The 20987-nt window shown below is 36.0% G+C and overlaps 1 protein-coding gene across 3 annotated transcripts in view; it reads right to left on the reverse strand.

Moving 5' to 3' along the window:
* The window catches only part of GSK3B (glycogen synthase kinase 3 beta), a 156191-nt gene that overhangs the window by 65266 nt on the left and 69938 nt on the right, over positions 1 to 20987 (reverse strand). For all 3 annotated transcript variants that reach the window (XM_041002660.1, XM_041002661.1, XM_041002662.1), the window contains exons 3-6: positions 19326 to 19409; positions 8460 to 8570; positions 5171 to 5301; positions 1692 to 1798 (exon numbers count right to left, since the gene is read on the reverse strand). In XM_041002660.1, coding sequence (XP_040858594.1) covers positions 1692 to 1798; positions 5171 to 5301; positions 8460 to 8570; positions 19326 to 19409 — 433 coding nt within the window. The remainder of the gene's footprint in view (positions 1 to 1691; positions 1799 to 5170; positions 5302 to 8459; positions 8571 to 19325; positions 19410 to 20987) is intronic.

Raw genomic sequence — 20987 nt, forward strand, 5'->3', positions numbered from 1 at the left:
TTCAAAAAATAACAAACAACCAAACAATAAATTACAGGTTAAATCAAGGCGAACATGTGGTATCTAATCTTTTGGGATTCACTCATTTCCCTTAGCATTATAGTTTCCAGTTGTGCCCATTTAGCCACAAAGAACTGCATTTTGTTTTTTTTAACAGCTGAGTAGTATTCCATGGAGTAGATGAACCAAAGCTTTCTTATCCAATCTTCTATTGATGGGCATTTCGGTTGCTTCCATGTTTTTGCAATTACTGATTGTGCTGCAATGAAGTTTCTTAGATCTTTACGCTGGTATTAACACATCTGCAGGATCACTTTTGTCACTTAAGCAGTGGCCCTCATGTAAAAAAAATCATTGTTTTCCCTGAAGATGTGCCTTTGAGTAACAACATGATGCCTTAGTTTGGCTTTCATTCTAGTGGGTCCCACAGTGCATTCTCCTTATACTCTTTTCTATTGTCAGAGATGGTACTGGTTGTGGTGGGCATGTTCCTTAGTCCCACTAAAGAAGCAAGGGTATGGTAGCAGGATTATAGGAGCATTGCTGAATGGCAATCTGGACTAAGCAGTCCCTGGTGATCAATGGCAGAAATAAGGTTGGGGTAGAGGGTCCCAAATGTGAGGGAGTAAGCATCCCTACTTCTCATGTTCAGGAGGTAAGATCTCCTGCTGTTCTATACCCCAGGTACCTTGCAATGTAGAGTACTAAGTAGGCTATTTGCTTAGGTTTACCATCATTCTATTGGATCCAGTAGGGTTCAAAACCAAGCAACCTGTTTTGCTACTGCGGTGGATTATCTACGTGACACCAGGAATCTGAGATTTGCAAAGGCCTCTGCCTAGAAGGGAGATGTGGATCTGACACTTACTTCTTTCCTTAAGATGGAGGCAAACTGCAGCCTGTGCTCTGGAAATACAACTATTTTTTGTTTTCACACTTTGTGAAGGACAAAGCCAATGGTAGGTACTATTATTTGGTCACCTTGAAAAACTCCCATGAAATAACATTAAACAAATTTCTCAACTAGTGAATATTTACTCAGATGTAAGTATTCAGGAAGATTTAAAAAATAAAGTTAAGCAACAGAATGTACTTAGCATTTATTTGAAGCTTCATGATAGTAGGCATATTTTAATTTCTAAAAGGTGAAATTGTGAAGAAAAAAAAAAACCTTTTAAACAGGAGAGAGGTAAGAAAGGAGGCAAGAAAGGAGGCATAGAGTGGTGAAGGGAGAGAAAAATGGAGAGAAAAAGGGAAAAACACAGAGAGAAATTTCCCATCCACCAAGTTCACTCCCCAAATGTTTGAAATAGCCAAGCTAGGTCAGAATAAACCTGGGATCCAGAAATTCAATCTAAGTCTCTCAAGTGAAGGGGAGGCACGTAATTGCCTCAGCCATCATCTGTGGCCTTCTAGGGTATGTGCATTATGGAAGCTGTGATTCAAACTCAGGCACTCCAGTTACAGGATATAGGCACCCCAAGCAGCATATTAACTGTCACATCAACACTGCCTTCATTAAAGGTAAATTTTAAACATTCTCTTTTAGCTATCTCATTGTAAAGAAAACATGCATTATATGTCACATTCATCTTTCTATAGAAGTGAAATTACAGATTAATAGTACCAGGTTATTAAAATCAAAATGTAATTAATATATACATGCATTATATTAGGAATTCAGTACTCACCTATACTAGAGGTATAATCAGTGGCTCCAAAGATCAACTCTGGTGCCCTATAGTACCGAGAACAGATATACGAAACATTGGGTTCTCCTCGGACCAGCTGCTTTGCACTAATTAAGAAAAAAAAAAGTTTTGAATTGAAACTTTGACATACCTTTTACTATTATTAATAATACGAAATACTTTATTTCAGATTCACATAACCTCATTACAGAACATTTGAAAAAGAAACCACACTACCCAAATTTATAACACTTTGCAAAAATTTACATTAAAAAAGCATTTTTAACTGTCCTCTAAAGAAAAAAAGAAAAATTTTTGCTCTATTGCTTGAATTACATATCCATAATATACAGAGGCACAGGAAAGAAAAAGGTATGTCTTGCACCTTGTATCTCTTGTACCTCGAGAAAATGGAATTAAAATACACACTAATTCTGGCCCCCAAATTTGAAATCCATACAGTTTTTTTCACATGGATTTTTCCATGAAGTTTTTAAAGTGCTGAGTATAGATTTCAAAAATTTTTGCACCCAAATGGCTTTATTTTTTATTTATTTACTTTAATTTTATTTGAAAGGCAGACAAAGGTCTTCCATCTAGCATTTCATTTCCCAAACGCGTGCAACAGTCAGGGAAGGACCAAGCCAAATCAGGAGCTTAGAACTACACCTGGTTTCCTCCTGTGACCAGCAGCTGAAGTACATGAGTCATCTTTTGCTGTCACCCAGGATTTATACCAGAAGCAAGTTGGATTGGAATGTAGGAGCTGGGGCTCTAACTATAAGCTTGGAAGTAAGTACTCTCTGCATCCACCTGATCACTGCAACAAATGCCCATTCTACACTGACCTTTTATCTTCCTTATACTTTCTGATATTTGCTCATGTAAGACTGAATACTCATCACTCAACATATTTCTAAAAGGGTGATAAATTTGTTATTATTTTACTATATGAATTCTAGCTTAGATGGATATCTCAAGCCTTATAGATTCAACTACTTTATTTATCCACTTTCTAGTAAATTTGTTAATTCTCTAACTATTCATTACTTCAATGCTTCAATGTTAGAGCATACATATGATTTACAGATATGATTCAAAGCCTATGAAACTTTTGTGGCAAGTTTAGATTTCTCTTACTCAAATTATCTTTCTAAAATACTTAAGAACTATAGTGACCTGTATTAATTAAAACAGCAGGGCACTGGCATTAAGAATTGAATAGATAAGTGAGACAGAATAGAGTGCAGGAAAAAATCCACATACATAGAGGCATCTGACTTGACAAAAGTGCCTAGACCATACACTGGAGAAAGAATAGTCACTTCAACATGCACAGCAAAAGAAACAATCAAGAGACAACAGATATCCAATAGTATATATAAAAAAATCTGTGAACTACCTATCCAATGAAAGATACACCCAGAATATATCGGCAACTAAAAAGCTGAACAACAGTGTTATTAAGAAACAAGCAAAGAACTTCAATAGGTCTCAAAAAATACACACACACACACACACACACACACACACACACACACACACACACACGTATATAAACAATCCAAAAAATATGAAAAATGCTCACCAACACTAGCCATCAGGGAAATGCAAATCTAAACCATAATAAAGTATCACATCAACCCACATCAACATCAGATGGCTATTATCCATCCATAAAAAAATGCTGGCTGGTGAGGATGCAAAGAACACAGAAGCCTTCTACAATGCTGGCAGGAGTGCAAATTAGGGCAGCCACAGTAGATAACAGAACAGTTTCTTAAAAGCTAGAAACAGATTTGCCATAGGATCCAGCAAATACTACTAATGGGTATATGCACAAAAGACATGAACTCATTGTATCAAAAAGATAACTTCACTAACATGCTTATAGTACTGTTCCTAATAGCCAAAAATACAGAATCAATAAATATGTCCATCATCAGATGGACAGAATGACACACCACAGCAGACTTTAATAACCCGGGATTACTTATGTATACGCATGAAATGGTCATGTTTTCATTTCACTTACGTTTATAGCCTTGCCTGTTCTTCTGCTAAACCAGGGCCTATTTACTTTTTACTTTTTGGACTATTCATTTGCTGCAACATAAAATCTCTGAATATAATGTAAGTGAGAAATATGTTATCTCAAAAAGTTTGATGACATTCCTGTAACTATATCTATGAAGAACATCAAATCAGTTCTAATTTGAAATTAATATTAGAAATGATGTTATGACCTCGATAATCTAATGTCTTAATATATTCTTTTTATAAAAGTGAAAATAAAAGTCTATACTATACATTGTTAAACAATAAATTATAATGTTTTTGAAATATTTTCTTTCTAAATTATCTGTTTGAAAGGGTGACAGAAAGGAGAAAGGGAAAGATCAATGGTCTTGACATTATTCTGAACAGAATCTCTATCAAGTCTGCTGTTTCACAGTCCTTTAATAGTCTTACAACAGGCAGTCATTCTTAGGGAAGGTACTCTTATTGGTAAACTCATCAGATTAGGCAGTGGCTACCTACTGCTTGAAAGGTTAGGTCACAGAGGTACAATATAGTGACAGCCATGGAAATAATACTGTCTTATATATATATAATCAAGTGAAGTAATGACGTTAAGAAAGAAATTTTGTTGGGGTTTGCAAGAAAAATTAAATAATAGATAATAATCATGTTATTATAGTAAATAATATAATTATACATAGCATATTACAGATAATAAATAATAATAATGGACTTTTTATGTAAACCAAAATTAAGGTGAATTTTTAAGTTGAAAAGATACATGATAATCGATAATATGCAAACACTAAAAAATTTAAAAATTACTTCTTTACAAAGTACATATACAAAATATAAATCCAAATATTAAAGTATAATCATTGCAAAACTGAATTTCCCAACTACAGTATATTATCAAAATTTATCTACTGAAGAGTAAGCAATATTATAAATTATGCTTAATTCCATAAATAATCCATGTATATACATGCACATGTACATATTCCATGTACTTTTAAAAAGTAGTAGGACGCATACTGCATGCATACTTTTGACTTAGCTTTTTTTATTTAATACTTTACAGAGATCATTCCCTTTCAGCTCTTAATAATTCATTCATTCATTTAATGGCTGAACTTGTAACATTATATGTGTATGTACAGAAATTTATTTGGTCATTTTCCTAACAGACATTTACAACCTATGATAAAAAAAAAATAAAGCTCCTATATATAAACTATTCTGTAAATGTGTATTTCTAAAGGAGCAATTTGCAGAAGTTACACTGTTTGATGAAGACACAGTATTTCAGGCATGTTACCAAAATTACCTCACAGGGAACCTGGTAGTTTAATACTCCCTTATTAAGGTGTTTAGACTGACGTCATAAAAGTATCAAAAAAGGACAAATTACAGAAGGAGAAAGAAGGACAGGGGAAAAGGAAACAGAGCTGGCTTACCTTCCAAAGTCACAGAGTTTCAAAACAGCTGTATCAGGATCCAACAAGAGGTTCTGTGGTTTAATATCCCGATGGCAGATTCCAAAGGAATGGATATAGGCTAAACTTCGAAACAGCTGATACATATACAACTGGAACAAATAGTATAAATTAACTGAATGTTTCCTATTTCAAATGAATTATAATCCTAAAGTAATAAATAAGTTAGCACATTCTTTTGGAATAAGTAAATGCTGGGTATCATTGGCATTTAATCTTTAATATGTTTCATGCAATTTCTATAATAATTCGCTACTTCTTAATGAATTGGTCATTAAAGTGTCATTAACCATACGTAATATTGTACCATCCTTCAATAATTTAGAAAATTTTACATTGTCCTAACTTTCTATTTTATTAATATTTTACACAAACTTGCTATGCTGTTATTTAAAACATAGATTTTATGGTTTGATCATAATTTATTCTTTCAGAAATTCATATATATAAATTTAATACTCATTAAGAAGTATGAAGAAGGTAGAAATTCAACCTACACACGGTATCTAAACATGAGGTTTTTCGGAAGTGATTAACTGTTGTTGTAAGGACAGAATCTAATGGCTTGAGTACCAGTGGCTTTAGATAAGAAGATTCTCGTGTTGTGGCCCAGTGCATTAAGCCACCATTCATGAGGCTGGCATTTCACATAGGAATGTTGGCTTGAGTCCCAGCTATTCTGCTTCTGATCCAGCTTCCTACTAATGCACCTGGGAAGGCAGTAGAAAACAGGACCAGTTTTGAGGCCGTGTTACCTTTGTGGGAGACCAGGGTGGAATTTCTGGTTCCTGGTTATGGAATGACATGGCCTGGCACAGTCCTGACAGTTGGGGTCATTTGGGAAATGAACCAGTGGATGGAAGAGCTTTTCTATTATTCTGCCTTTCAAATTAGCTAACTAAAAAAAAAAAAAAGAAAAAAAAAGCATAACAAAAGGGGAAAAGACCAACACACATTCTCCCTCTTTTTCTTTTTTTAAAGATTTATTTCTTCTTATTGGAAAGGCAGATTTACTGAGAGGAGAGACAGAGCGAAAGATCTTTCAACTGTTGGTTTACTCCCCAGTGGTCCCATAGCTGGAGATGAGCTGATCTGAAACCAGGAGCCAGGAGCTTCTTTTGTGTCTCCCAAACAGGTGCAGGGTCCCAAAGGCCTTTGGCCTTCCTCCACTGCTCTCCCAGGCCACACTCAGGAAGCTGGAAGGGAGGTGGAGCAGCTGGAATACAAACCAGTGCTCATATGGGACCCTGGTGCTTGAAGAGAGATAATTAGCTGGTTGAGCCATTGTGCAGGCCCCCACACTCTCCCTCTTGACATGACATGCCATGCGTCACCTGGAGCTCTGCCAACAAGACAGCACCAACTATGTCCCTCCACCTGGCACAAGAACAGTAAGTGCAAACAACTCTGTTTTCTTTACAACTTATCCAACTTGAGATACTTATATTGAGTCAACTTACTGTGTTAAGTACTAGTATTAATATCCTTTTAATATAAAATAACTAAAGTACAGAGAGATTAAGCAAGTTGCCCAATATCACATATGTAATATTATGTAGTGTATTTGGTAATTAACTTCTTTTAGTTATGTTTTATTTATTTTGTCTTATTTTGGTGTATTAAATAGAGGCATGAAATAAAATCATTAAATAACTCGAGTAAGGATAAGAAGAAACTGATTGTGAGAAATTCCTTAAAACAGTTTGGAATAAAAGAGGTTTCCAAAAAGTTCATAGAAAAATATGTTATGGAAGAGCTATGCACAGATTTTTCCACTCCTCCAAAATGAACAGTTTTTACTTTCATTTTACATTGGCTTTTTGAAGTATCCTCGTAGGATTTATTTAACATATATTAACTGCTGAGTCAAGTGTTTTTCTACTCTTTGATTATATAATCATTGCAATCACATTGTGAGATGCATATTTTATCTTCATTTTTTACAGGAGAGAAAACTGAGCCTCAAAGGATACAGTCTGCACACAGAGTTATCACATCTAAATTTCAATGAATTATTTTTTTTCTCTTTAACATTTGCTTAAAACAAATAATAGAATCACATGTTTTTGTGATGATGGCTCACAAAAACGCACCTGGTTCTCTGTCTCTAAATATGAGTTTTCAACTAGCATTTAAGTTCACAGCTTGAAAAATATGGATGCTAAGTAGACACTGAATCAGTGACTTGTCTTCTTGAATCAGTTACCTAAGTAGCAACATTAGACTTCAAAATTTGACCTTTAGAAACCAACTCTAAAGTTTCTTCTGATTCATAAAAGTTCCATGGCCCTCTTTAGCACTAGCAAGTGCCAGAAGGTAGGTAGATCCAAACCACCATCATTCTAAATAGATCAAGATTTCTGCAAAGAGTTCAAATGAAACAACAAGCTGTCTGTGATAATCATTAGAATAAAATCTACTAGTCCAAAATCCTTTAACCTTTTTTTTTTTTAAAGTTTTATTTTTATTATTTTTTCATTGGAAAGGCGGATATACAGAGAGGAGAGACAGAGAGGAAGATCTTCCGTCCGATGATTCACTCCCCAAGTGAGCACAACGGGCCGATACTATGCCAATCCGAAGCCAGGAGCCTCTTCCGGGTCTCCCACGCGGGTGCAGGTTCCCAAAGCTTTAGGACGTCCTCGACTGCTTTCCCAGGCCACAGGCAGGGAGTTGGAAGGGAAGCGGGGCTGCCGGGATTAGAACCGGTGCCCATATGGGATCCCGGGCGTGCTAGGTGAGAACCTTTAACCACTTGCGCCACCGCGCCGGGCCCCCAAAATCCTAACAAAATTACTATATTAAATTTATAATTAAAAAAAAAAAACACCCAGGAATCTTTTAGTTCCCACTATCATACATGTATGCACTAACCAAATCATGATAAACTCAAAACTTGGGGTCAATTTTTACTTTCCAGGATTGAATTCAATGAGTTCTTGACTACTCGTCAAAATGCTCTAACTACTGAAAGTCCTAAAAAATAAAAGCTTCTATTATGAATGTTCTGCACTGGTGGCCATTTTATTATTGTGAAGTTTTAGAACATAACAACTGTCATGCAGTTTATCAGAGTCTATCATTAGCATCTGAGTCATGAACTATAGAAAGCTTCAATGGCACTCTAGTAACACCTTCTTGGATATTTTCTTCCTGTGAAATAAGAGCAATTTTGCTAAAACTCACTGGGCACAACCCTTCACTCACAGTAAAAATGTTCTAAAGTGGAAAACTGTTCTCTTTTACATACCTTGACATAGATGACAGGGAGCGTCTGTTTGGCTCGACTATAGTGTCTTGCAACTCTGTATACTGTTTCCGGAACATAGTCCAGCACCAGATTAAGATAGACCTCATCTTTCTGAAAGAGTTTATTAACAAAAAATAATCAATTATTCCAATCTTAAAGAAAATATGTATTCAATTTCAATGATGCCAAGCTATTTCAAAATATGGCCAACAGTAAAATGAAGCATACCATATCTTCTTAGTAATATCAACAGATTTAAACCACCTTTTGATTACCATGATTTCAGAGGCTAGCACCTATCCTAAAGCTTGATTATTTTCTAGGCAAAGAATTGCTGTCCCATATCCTACTGAGAAAAGTGGCATAGTAGTAGAAGGAACACTAAATTAAGAAATAGGAAACATGAATTTCGACCCCTACCTCTGCTGCTAATCAGTAAATGCAACTCAAATAATCATGAGGCTATAATGTGAAAGCCTGAACAGAATATTCTTCAAAATGTCTCCAACCCATAGTCACAAAGATCTTATGGTTATCTGATAGTTGATAATTATTACAACAATCACTTCTCTTACACAATTAGCTAAATAAGGAATAACTTATACAGCATTTACATAATAATTTATGAGAATAACTTATAAGGCTATGAGGTTACCACACTCACAAGTTTATTATAGCTTTTAAGTTCAAATAACATATAGATACCAATCCAAGATCAGTGAAGAAAAAAAAATTATTGTCAAGTAGGAAAGAGGCACAGAGCACTAGCCTTACCCTGAACAGTATCAGTGAAGTAAACCAAGGTCACAAGTCACTATGTGCTAATAGTTGCTGTGTGGGAAAACTGCTAGTAAACAAACTTCCATAATGTCCCCATTTTAAATTAGCTTATTTACCAACTGGAGAATTTCAATGTTCAGCATTTATTGAGCATTTTCTAAATATCAGTAGCAACTACAGAGGAACTCAAGTCTAAAAGAGACTTAGACTTCTAAACTGAGTATGAAAGGAGTTTTTCAGGCAGTGGGAAATCTATAATCAAGATGTCTGGTCAATGTACCCAACAGAGTTCAGGAAACCACTGAGACATTGTGTCACTGACTCTGCTCCCTTTTCCACTGTATCTCCATCCATAGGCAACTGAATTCCACAGTCTGTCATTACTGTCTCTCTGTAACACAGTGGACATAAAACAATGGCAATGGCCTACTACCTATTTTAATGAATAAAGATGTACTAGAGCACAGATATGCCCAGTATTGTCTATGGCTCGTTTGGGGCTACAATGTCAGAGCTAAAAAGTTGTGACAGATACCTAACAGCATGTAAAGTAAAACAGAACAAAACAAAGCACAACACAACATACACATAGTAAAAACATGGGGTTTGTCTACAACTAGTTAAATCTGTCTTCTGCCCAGTCTGTATCTGTACCCAAGTGACTAACAGGAAACCCACAACGTGCTAACATGTTTTCACTAATGGCAAATTTCATACCTGACCTCATGTGACAGATCCCAGTGGCAACAATGAACACTAAAACTAGTACGTACCATTACTGATACGCTTTCTGAACAGGTAATATGAGGCCTACATAAATTCTGTATCTACACTTGTGTTCTAGTCCCAAAATATCAGTATGCACATGAAAATATTCCAAAATCTGGGAAAAAAATAAACTCCAGAACACTTCTGCTCCTTAGGGATTCTGGATAGTCAAGATGTGTAAGTACCATTAGAGGAATGGTGACTTTCAGGTATTATAAAGGTTATAAGTACAAATGGCAAAGCTTTCATCCAAGAAAGTTACTAAATTACTAATTCCTTAATCTGACAGATAATCATGATGTATTTATGAATAACCAGGAGTAGTACAGCACTGAATTACAATTTGCTTCATTTGTTAAAGAATCATAGTACACCTTAACACTAAAGAGATTGGAAGATCAACAGCAACCTCAACAAACTTGAGTTTTATGACTTAAGCTCTGTCCTTCCCATGTGTGACTTATGTATTAGGGGTTACAAAAGCTACTGTCTTCAACAGCTAAGCAATAAATATGAAGGAATAGCTGAATGGTATAATGTTGTAACAGGTTAGGTTTGATAACTCTGATAAAGACTTAACTAAAACATTTCAATTAAAAAAAGTGTTAGCCAAGTTCAAGGCACCACAGATAGTTTACAATCTGATTTCAAAAGTCATCTAAGAATGACATAAACCTAGGGAAAAACGACTTAAAATGAAAGACTGAACCAGAAACTGAAAGGCTCCAACAAGCTGAAATGATAGACTAAACCCTAACATAAAATTTAACAGAGATAAACAAAAAGCCCTATAATTAAAATCTAAGTAATAATTACAAAAAAAAACGTATCAGGGAAAATCAACATCATACATAAATTATTCATCCAGAGATTAAGTGGTATGTATAAATCTACAGAACTCCAAAGGAATCAAAACTTAGATGCAACTAATGCAAAAGTGTACAAAATTAGGTTAAAGAACAGATATTATGTTCATATTAATACCAGTAATTCCACTGTACTTTGCAGTTAGGTCTCATTTGAAGTAGAAAGGGTATCTTCTTGTTAGGCAGCATATTTTATTCATAATGCCAACAAAGCAGAACACATCAGAGACAGGCTAACATGTCTGTTTCAGGATGTAAATTCTAATTCACTGCACTGTGAAAAATATGGGGGCTCAAATAAATGTTACTGTTAAATTTACAGATGTTCCAGTATAAATTCACATGAAACACTATATACAAAGCAGTTGTTTTGAGAAAAAGACCAGGATTCAGCATCTCTAGCACTTCACTGTCTTAACGTACTCTCTCGTTGGAATTATCAGACAGGCTATGAGAATGCTCACAGTCTAGTTGTAAATTTTAAAAGCTAAATATAGTCTTTTAACACAAAAGTATCATTTCAGATGCACAAAATACATAGATTACTAACACAATGAGAAAGTATCAACCTCAAAAAGCTATTTTTAGACTTCTGAAAAATCTGCTTAGGGAAGCAATGCTATGGCACTGAAAGGAATCTGTCACTATACAAAAAGTTATTATTACAAAACCTCCAAAAAACTATGTGATGTGAGATTTAGGTAGGATTTCTCTCAACAGCTCAGTGTTCCTAGTTATCTCTTAAAATGTCTCTAATTAAGGTTGGTTGTGGCACAGCTAATTAAGCCACTGTATCCAATACAATCATCTCATACAGGTGCCAGTTCAAGTCCCTTCTACTCCTTATCGAGCTCCCTGCTAATGTGCCTGGGAAAGCAGCAGAAGATGGTCCAAGCCCTGGGAGACTCTGACGATGTTTCTGGCTCATAGTTTCAGCCTGTCTGGCACCAATCTTTATGGCCACATGGGGAGTAAATCAGCAGATGAAAGCTTGCTCTCTCTAACTCTGCCTGTCAAACAAGTAAATGTATCTTGAAAATATTCCTCCTTTAAGAACTCCACACTAAAACAATACATTGCATAAAAAATTTAAATGATAAAAAAGTTCGATTAAATCTAACTGGGCCCAGCACGGTGGCCCACTGGTTAAGGTCCTCGCCTTGCACGCCCGGGATCCCATATGGACGCTGGTTCTAATCCCGGCAGCCCCGCTTCCCATCCAGCTCCTTGCCTGTGGCCTGGGAAAGCAGTTGAGGATGGCCTAGGGCTTTGGGACCCTACACCCGCGTGGGAGACCAGGAAGAGGCTCCTGGCTTCGGATTGGCTCAGCTCCAGCCGTTGCGGCCACCTGGGGAGTAAACTATCGGATGGAAGATCTTCCTCTCTGTCTCTAATCTCTGTATATCTGCCTTTCCAATAAAAATAAAATAAATCTTAAAAAAAAAACCTAACAAATCTTAAGTCCATTCTATCTTTGAAAAAGAGATATTACCATAATGTTGTTATCTCACGGGTAACCTCTGGGGTAAAGAAATCAAAATACTGAAGTTCCAAATTTAAATGAAATCACATGATTAAATTCTAAAATCTGATCAGACACAAAGTAGCAATATCACAAAACTCAGTAAGGACACTAAACAACTCAGCCAAACATGGTAGCCCAGGATTCTACTCAGAAATGGGGTAAAGAATTTCAACTGCAAAGAACAAAACAAACATTCAAAGCACTTGTTTTCTCTGATGGTTATCTCAGGCTTATCACATGAGAATACTGATAGTAAATCAAGCATGGATCAGCTTAGTCTTGGCTTGACAAGATGGGCAAGAAAGAAGAGAGGTAAGTGCCACTGAGTAAGGTAAGCTTCATCCTTATGTCACATCTTAATGTAAAATAATTATACAAATGATTTAAAAATTCATTTTAAAAAACACTACAAATTTACCAAAACAAAGAAACCAAACCAAACCAAAAACCTGAGTGCCTTTGAAAGCTAAAAAACTCTTACAATTCAAAAGGACCAACACTAAAATAGTAAAGATGATAGGGGGTGTGAATAGATGGTTATATAAATGTCCAACAAAAATGTTCAAAGAAGTTCAACCTCACTCACAACTAAAAAAAATGTAACAAAAACTCAATAATCTAATAAACTGTCACCTGTCAACTTGTAAAATAAAGAGAAAATACGAGAAAACTATGTATTAGAATTAGGTGACAGAGGAATGGTATGATTGCTCAGCTGGCTGATCCTCTGTCTGCAAGTACTGGCATGCCATATGGGTGCTGGTTCCTGTTCTGGCTGCTCCGTTTCTGATCCCACTCCCTGCCTGCACCTGGGAAAGCAGCGGGAGGATAGCTCAAAGCCCTGGAACTTCTACCCACATAGCAGGTAGGAGGCTCCTTGCTCTTGGCTTCAGATTGGTTCTGCTCTGGTCATAGTCCCTATTTGGGGAATGAACCAGCAGATGTAGATCTTTCTTTCTGTAATATCCTTCTTTTCTGTAAATCTGCCTTTTCCCCCCCCCAAAAAAAAACTTTAAAAAAATGAGGTCGCTGTCTGATGCCAGGACACAATTCTGGTGAAAGCCAGACTCGTATAAACTTTTGGGAAGGCAACAAAATAAGAATCTATTTATCTAAAAGTGAAGACAAGTTGACCCTGAATTCAACTAATAATTCCATTTCTAGGAATTAAGTCTACGAGAACTGTGTGTATTAGTGAGTATACATTAATGAATGGACAAGACAACTGAAGATCTGTGAACAGCAAGATATTAAGATTAACCACAATGCCAACATACAAGTTTAAGGAAGACACAAAAAGTGAGATCATGTAAGGTAATCACTCTTTCAGTGCCTAAAGTTCACTGCCATCGGTAAAGGTGGTAAGACAGGAAAAAAGAAAGAGCTCCAGAGAACAGTGTAGCATAAACTTCAGCATGGTACAATTTTTGTTAAAGGGAATACATTTAATTAAAATAATGGTAACAAAACTCTTCATATATCAGGAGGCTGACCTACACATTACACATTTATATATGAATTCACATTTCTCTATTCTAAATTTCTATTACCATTCATACCCCATCATATCAGCAATTTCAAACTACCTCCTATATATACAGGACCAAATCTTGGGCAATTATTCTTTTTTCAAAAAAAAGATTTACTTATTTGTTTGAAAGGTAGAGAGAGAAAACAAGAGAGGTCAATTGACCATCTATCACTTCCCAAATGTCTTAATGGTTCAGGTAGGGCCAGGTCAAAATCAGGAACCAAGAACTTCATTCAGGTTTTCTAAATAGGTACGGGGATGGGCCCAACACGGTAGTGTAGTGGCTAGGTTCCCTGTTTTGTATGTGCCAGCATCCCATATGAGTGCTGGATCTAGTCCCAGCAGCACTACTTCCCATCTAGCTCCCTGCTTGTGGCCTAGGAAAGTAGTTGAGGATGGCCCAAAGCCTTGGGACCCTGTATTCACATGGGAGGCCAGGAAGAAGCATCTGGCTTCGAATCAGCACCGCTCATAGCCACTTGGAGAGTGAATCAGCAATTGGAAGATCTTCCTCTCTGCCTCTTCTGCTTTCTGTGTACCTGTCTTCCCAATAAAAATAAATAAGCCTTTTAAAAAAAATAGGTGCAGGGACCCCAAGAATTCAGGCTATCCTGCCGCTTTCCCAGGCACAGGGATGCTTGCATATAATATCTCTAATAAGTATTAACTTGAAGAAATAAATGTTAATACATATTCCCTAATTTAGAGAAAGATTAATTAGCTCAAAGATACATAGCCAATGCAAAGAAAGACTTTTCCATTCCATAATGCCTGATTTCTAAATAATTCTTCCTCTATGTTAAGAGAGAGCTGGCTTTGGCCCTTCTATAATCTCCTGATCTAACTGCTCACAAACATACTTGCTCTCAAAAAAGCAGAGGGAAGCTACAATCCAGGGAGATGAAGACAACTGATCCCATATATCAGCTTCACCTACAGAAACATTATTTGCAGGGCTGGTGGGAGGCAGGGGGTTGCGTACAACAGCAAGAATTAATGAGATGTTCTAATCACTTGGCTCACTACTCAACTAGCAATAATGAGTGTAGATCTGAGCCAGGCTAAAGGCAGAAGACAGGAACCCCATCCTGGACTCCCACATGGGTGGCAGGGTGCCCAAATACCTGGAACATCTTTTGCTGCCTTTCCAGTGTAGTTGTAGGAAGCTGGCTTGGAAGTGGGATAGTTGGGACTTATACCAGGACTCAGACATAAGATATCAGTATTTCATTTGGCTACTTAAGCCACTGCAACAAATGCCAGTGCCAAGCAATTTTCTTCTCATTTGTTCTATTAGAGCTCTTTAAAAAAAAAAAAAGGAAGAAAGAAAGGAAAAGAAAAAAGCATTTAAGGAAGGGTTCCTACTGCTTAATACTGAAAAAGCCCTATTCTGCAGAATTCCAATGTATGAAATTATAAGCCCAGACTTTTGAAACACCTCACTGTTTTTAAATCAGGACACGAAACTGCTTTTCTCTCCCAACTAAATAAAAGTTTCGAAAACTGAATGTGTATTAGACTGTATGACTTGGCCATATGATGCTCCAGTTACTACAGCAAATGCTAGAAGCTACAAGCAGAAGATTCATCATTCACATTTCTAGTTTCTGTGCTGACTTCTACTAGCTAACCTGGCTATCCCTTGATTGTTCATATTCCTAGTAGTTTTTAAAAAGGCAGGGTGAAGTACAATAAAACAGACAATCACCAAAAATAGAAATACCATTAAGTTACACTGTGGTAAGTGAAAACAATAACCTAATATTATACTCACATCCCTTGCCTCTGGACATGGGGTAGCTTAACCAGCTGCTGTTTCAAAGTTAAAAGTAATAGAATAGGTAAGGATATTATGAAGTAAAATAATACGCAGTAAAAGAATATATAAATAATCACTGTATATTGGTAATATGAGGGTAATGAGAGGCTGTGAGGAGTTTTTTAAGAGATCTAAAACATAATAAAAATATAAACAATTATGTATATATCTAAGTAAATATCTGGAGTAAGATATGTGAGACAGAAGTCAAAGACCAGCTAATCACAATAAATATTTTTTTTTTCTTTTGGCTATTAAGATTTTTTTTTTAATTATGTGAAAAGCAAAGTTACCAAAAAAAAAAAGGAAGAGATCTTCTAACCACGGGTTCATTCCCTAAAGGGTGTAATAGCAGAAACCAGGCCAGATACTCTAATTTTCCCTTTTCCCACATGGGTGCAAGGGCCCATGTTCCTAGGCCATCTTCAAATTGCCTTCCCAGGCACATCAGCAGAGAGCTGGGTTGAAATAAATGGAGTATGGGATGCTGGCAAGGTATTCAATAGTTTAACCCACTTGTACCTCAGTGTTGGCCTCAATTTCTTTTTTTCTTTGTAACAAGGTCTCCATCAGAGTCACTAGGTTTCTCTAATCCCACCCTCTATACAATCTTTGGGAAATGGATCTCAAATTTTTCTTGTGCCAAAATTTAATTCCATTTTCTATAACTTTTTGTGAGGTATCTTTATAGAGAATTTTTATTTTTTAAATATCAGGGTAGAATTATAGCAGTTAGCCAACTCATGCATGAGCATTATATGCTTATGTCAGTTTGGGTCCTGACTATTTTACTTTTGGTTTAGCTCCCTGCTAATATACTTGAGTCCCAGCCACCCATATGATATAGTCTTGGATGAGTTCCAGATTCCTGGTTTCAGCCTCGGCCAGCCCCACCCATGATGGGTATTTGGGGACTACATAAGCAAATGGAAAAATACTTCTCTGTCCCCCCTCTTGCCCCCCCCATTACTCACTCACAGACTTCCGAGTAAATAAATGTTTTTTTTTTAATTTTCATGTAAATTCCAACTCATTTAATGAAGCTTCCTTCTATAATCTAAAAATTGTCTCTTGTTTTTTTCATCCTCATATTCCCTCAACCCAACTCCTAACAGCCTCCCTATACTGCCTTTAGGTTCATAGTCTTATCACCAAATCTCCCTCTAAAAATTTTCCCTACAAAGAGAAATTTTCTGAACACTCAATCTCTTTGTGAAGGGTTCTTTTTATTGCCTTGTGCTAGAGAAAACCTGGATCTCACCCAAAAGCATTGTTTTCCTGTAACCCTCTGAAATGAAGACTGATCTTACTCCTTAACATTCGAAAATTAGAAGGCAATATTGTTAAAATGTTGGCTTTCCACTTTCTTAGTTTCATCCAAGTCTCCTTCCTCCCTGAACCAAACTATCCACCTTGTCAATGACATCTCTCCAATCAGAATCCTCCCAAGAACGACTACAACTTATGACCCACACAGGTATCTGTCTACTAGGCAGCTCTACTTACATTTCCACTTACAATAAATTATGCGTCTAATTTTAAAAACATGTGTAATTGTTAAAACTCCCACACCTAGAAATAATGTTCCTTTAACACATTTTTAAGATTTCATCAACATTTAGATTCTCTAATAAACAACAGTAGCTCTTTTCATTAATCTTTTTCTGGAGAGTATAATGGAAAACAAACAACCTGAGTACTTGGCCCTAGAACAAAACTCATTTTCTTCTTTCAACAGAAATTTGATACAAATTTACTACTTGGTATCTGAAACAGTATTTTTACTCGTGCCAGCAGAATTTGGAAAAAGTGGAGATCATACATAGGACAGGCAGAAAATGTCTATGGTGATTAAAGGATTATGGGAAGTCTTAAACCTGTCTGTTGATGCATTATCTTCAGAAACTCTCCCTTATTCTCAGTCATATATCATAACCTTTCCTTCATTTTCTTTGATAGAGCTATCCAAAATTAAGACGGATCTTCTTTCATTAAGGAACATTTACCATACTCAAGAAAAATGCAAAAAAAAATATTACAAAGTAGATTCCTTTTCACAAAAGGCAAAGTTACACTGTCCTGGCTATCAGCTATTATTAATGATTTCTCTCTATCTGCAACAACGATTAAGACTAATAAAAACTGTGTGCAGCAGCAACCGGGAAAGAACCATGCTTTGAGGTACACAACTCATAGCCAGTTAGGTGTCATCCTAAGGCAGGATTAAATCAAGGTAAAGTAGCTGACTCTGAGGGACCTTTCCATAACACCCAAGCTGGACAGGTAAGCCACTAAGTGTACTGCATTAAAAAAAAGTCTGACATCTTTTTCTGCTCTTTAATCTCATTAGAATTAAATGAGTTAATACTTATAAAGCATTAATAACATTCCTTGCAAGTAGGGAATGCTATATGTAAAGCAAACAAGTAACCAAACCAAACAAAACAAAACAAAAAAAACCTGTTTAGGGACTTTATAAGGAAGTCTTCTTAATGAATCTGCATTTGTTTTAGTGGTGTGAAGAACAAATAATTCTGACTCTTACATTATTCCCTGAAGCATTTTTATGTCTACCGTATAATAACAAAAAGGCAAGAGGATGTAAAATTCTATTATAAGAGTGTTGTGAACATTAACAGATGCTTCATGAATTTATTTAGGAAAGGATAGAGAAAAGGTAAACACAGGTTATGGTAAGATTATAGACAAAAAGAGATGTTATAGACAAGGAGTTTTTGTCTATAAAAACACCAAAAAAACTTACTCAGAATCATATTTAACCATTAAAAAAATAATGGCATGTTACCTCTCGTGTTCCTCTACTCTAAAGCAGTCAAGAAAAAATAAAGACTAAATTTAAGGAAATGTAGGAATGTCAGAAACAAAGAAAAAAGATCAATGCAGAGCTCAAAAAACTGGTTTTCTATGCTTTCACTTCTAATGAGTACAATGGCATAGTTATTGCACCTTTTAAAACGAAAGACCAAGGAGGTAGTAAAAGAGTGGGATTCATAGCCCAAAGGCTTAACTATCCATTGCTTCCACAGAATTAAATAGAACCTAACCAGTAGCTCCTTATAACACTATGGTTTTGCCAACATTTATCCTGGCCAAGTATAAGTTAAATTTACTTCCCTTCATTTAATTCTCTTTCTGTTCTTAGCAAAATCCTCTTATTTCCTCTTCTGCTCTAATCAATCTCCAGCTAACAGAATTTTCCCCATTCCAATAACTGGGTGAACTATGAGAGGATTCCAAAAGTACATAAAGACAAAATAAGCATATATACATATATATATATATATATATACACACACACACACATATATGTATGAATTTGCTTGACAACTGAAGAGTCTTTCTAAAAAAAAAGTTCTTAGATGTTCGTATCCTTTCTCATTAACATTTACTGATAAAAATGAAAATATTCAGTGACCCTATCTTACAGTCAGAATCACTGGTGCATGTGTTCTGGAATTCTTCCACACAATTAACAAAACAGTCTTTGGGAGAAAGGAGAATATTTCTAATAACAGACTTATCACAACATTCAGTGCAGATTTACAGTGATTCCTACCTTTTCACCACTTGAGTAGAAGAAATAACGCAAACGAACTATGTTACAATGATCCAACTTTCTCATAATCTGGAGCTCTCGGTTCTGAAAAGGAAACACACAAAAATGAAAATTTTTTTTTAAAATGTTTAAGAGTGGTTAATCATATCAACCAAAATGTTTCCAAAGTAACATTAAACAAATAATACAAACAGTAGGCTAATAGCTATGCCACTGTCTAGAATCTTATAAAAATGCAACAGAATTTGATATCTATGAATCTGGTAATAAGCTTCCATTAAAGAAATGATTTTGGGGTCAAAGAAAGTTCTTACAATACTATTAAGACACCATGAAGAATACTGAGTTAATTTCATGAAAAGACCTCAGTTGCTAAGCTTCAGAAAAATTAAAAACTGGAATCGTACTATTTATGTAGTCCTGATGGATTGACAGACCACATAATTTTCCCTCTGTAAAGTTTCAAAGTTATGTTCATTCTTCATGAAAAGAAAACACTACAAAATTTCTTAACAAAAATATATTAAAATGTCAGCTGTATAGCCATAAAATGGGACTTTAGTTAACAGCTACAAAACATGACATATATTCCAGGAAATGCGGGAGGCAAATATTATTATAGTTAGAAAGTAGACATAAAGGGATGAAGCTGTGGATGAACAGGAACCAAGCAGACTGAAACACAGAAGTATCCTAAAGAAAGGTAGCTCTCGTTTTTAGAAGGTGTGGACGTAAATAAACAAACAGTTTAAACTGACTTTAGAACTGGAGTTAGATATATAGTGACACCTAAAATTCCTTTATAAGACATTAAGTTCTTATTCCATTACTTGTAAAATGAATAACTGAGACAATAAGCATAAGGGTAGACAATATAATGCAACAGTAGCTGATATAAAACTCTAAATGAAAAAAACCTTAATTTTTAACTGCTAAAACGAAGAAAATTTAAAAATCTCAAAATTGCGTCATTTCTATTCCAATTTTATGTTATTCCTGGAATGTTTCTACATGTTGACAACTTATTTACACAGTTAGCTCTGAAAGAAACATTCTAGAAAGCAAAGGCTTATCTTTCCCATATGTTGACACTACAATTTGATTGGTTTTTTAAAGATAAAAAATAAAATACGCTATTTATTCTTTCAGACACGTTAGCCAAGCTACAGAACTTTTAAATTCACAAATAATAAAGTTACATAAGACTGGGTCTTGGGCCTGGTGCCATGGCCTAGTGGCTGAAGTCCTTGCCTTGAGTGTGCCAGGATCCCATATGGGTACTGGTTCTAATCCAGGAAGCTCCACTTCCCATCCAGCTCCCAGCTTGTGGCCTGGGAAAGCAGTCAAGGACAGCTCAAGGTCTTGGGACCCTGCACTCGTGTGGGAGACCCAGAAGAGGATCTGGGCTCCTGGCTTTGGATAGGCGCAGCACTGGCCACTGTGGTTATTTGGGAAAGATCTTCCTCTCTGTCTCTCCTCCTCCAATGAAAAGAAATAAATCTTATATTAAAAAAAAGTTATTTGTTTAAAAAAAAATGGGTCTTGGGGGGTGGTGGAGAAGGCTGGGCCAGACCACAGCACCTGTCATTGCACGTGAGAGCCAATCCAGGGAGGCAGTGGGCCTGCAAGGAGGCCTCAAGGAGTGTTCTCCCGCTGCAATAA

Source organism: Ochotona curzoniae, unplaced genomic scaffold (assembly GCF_017591425.1).
Source record: "Ochotona curzoniae isolate NIBS_2020 unplaced genomic scaffold, NIBS_Ocur_1.0 scaffold_2587, whole genome shotgun sequence".
Classification (NCBI taxonomy): Eukaryota; Metazoa; Chordata; class Mammalia; order Lagomorpha; family Ochotonidae; genus Ochotona; species Ochotona curzoniae.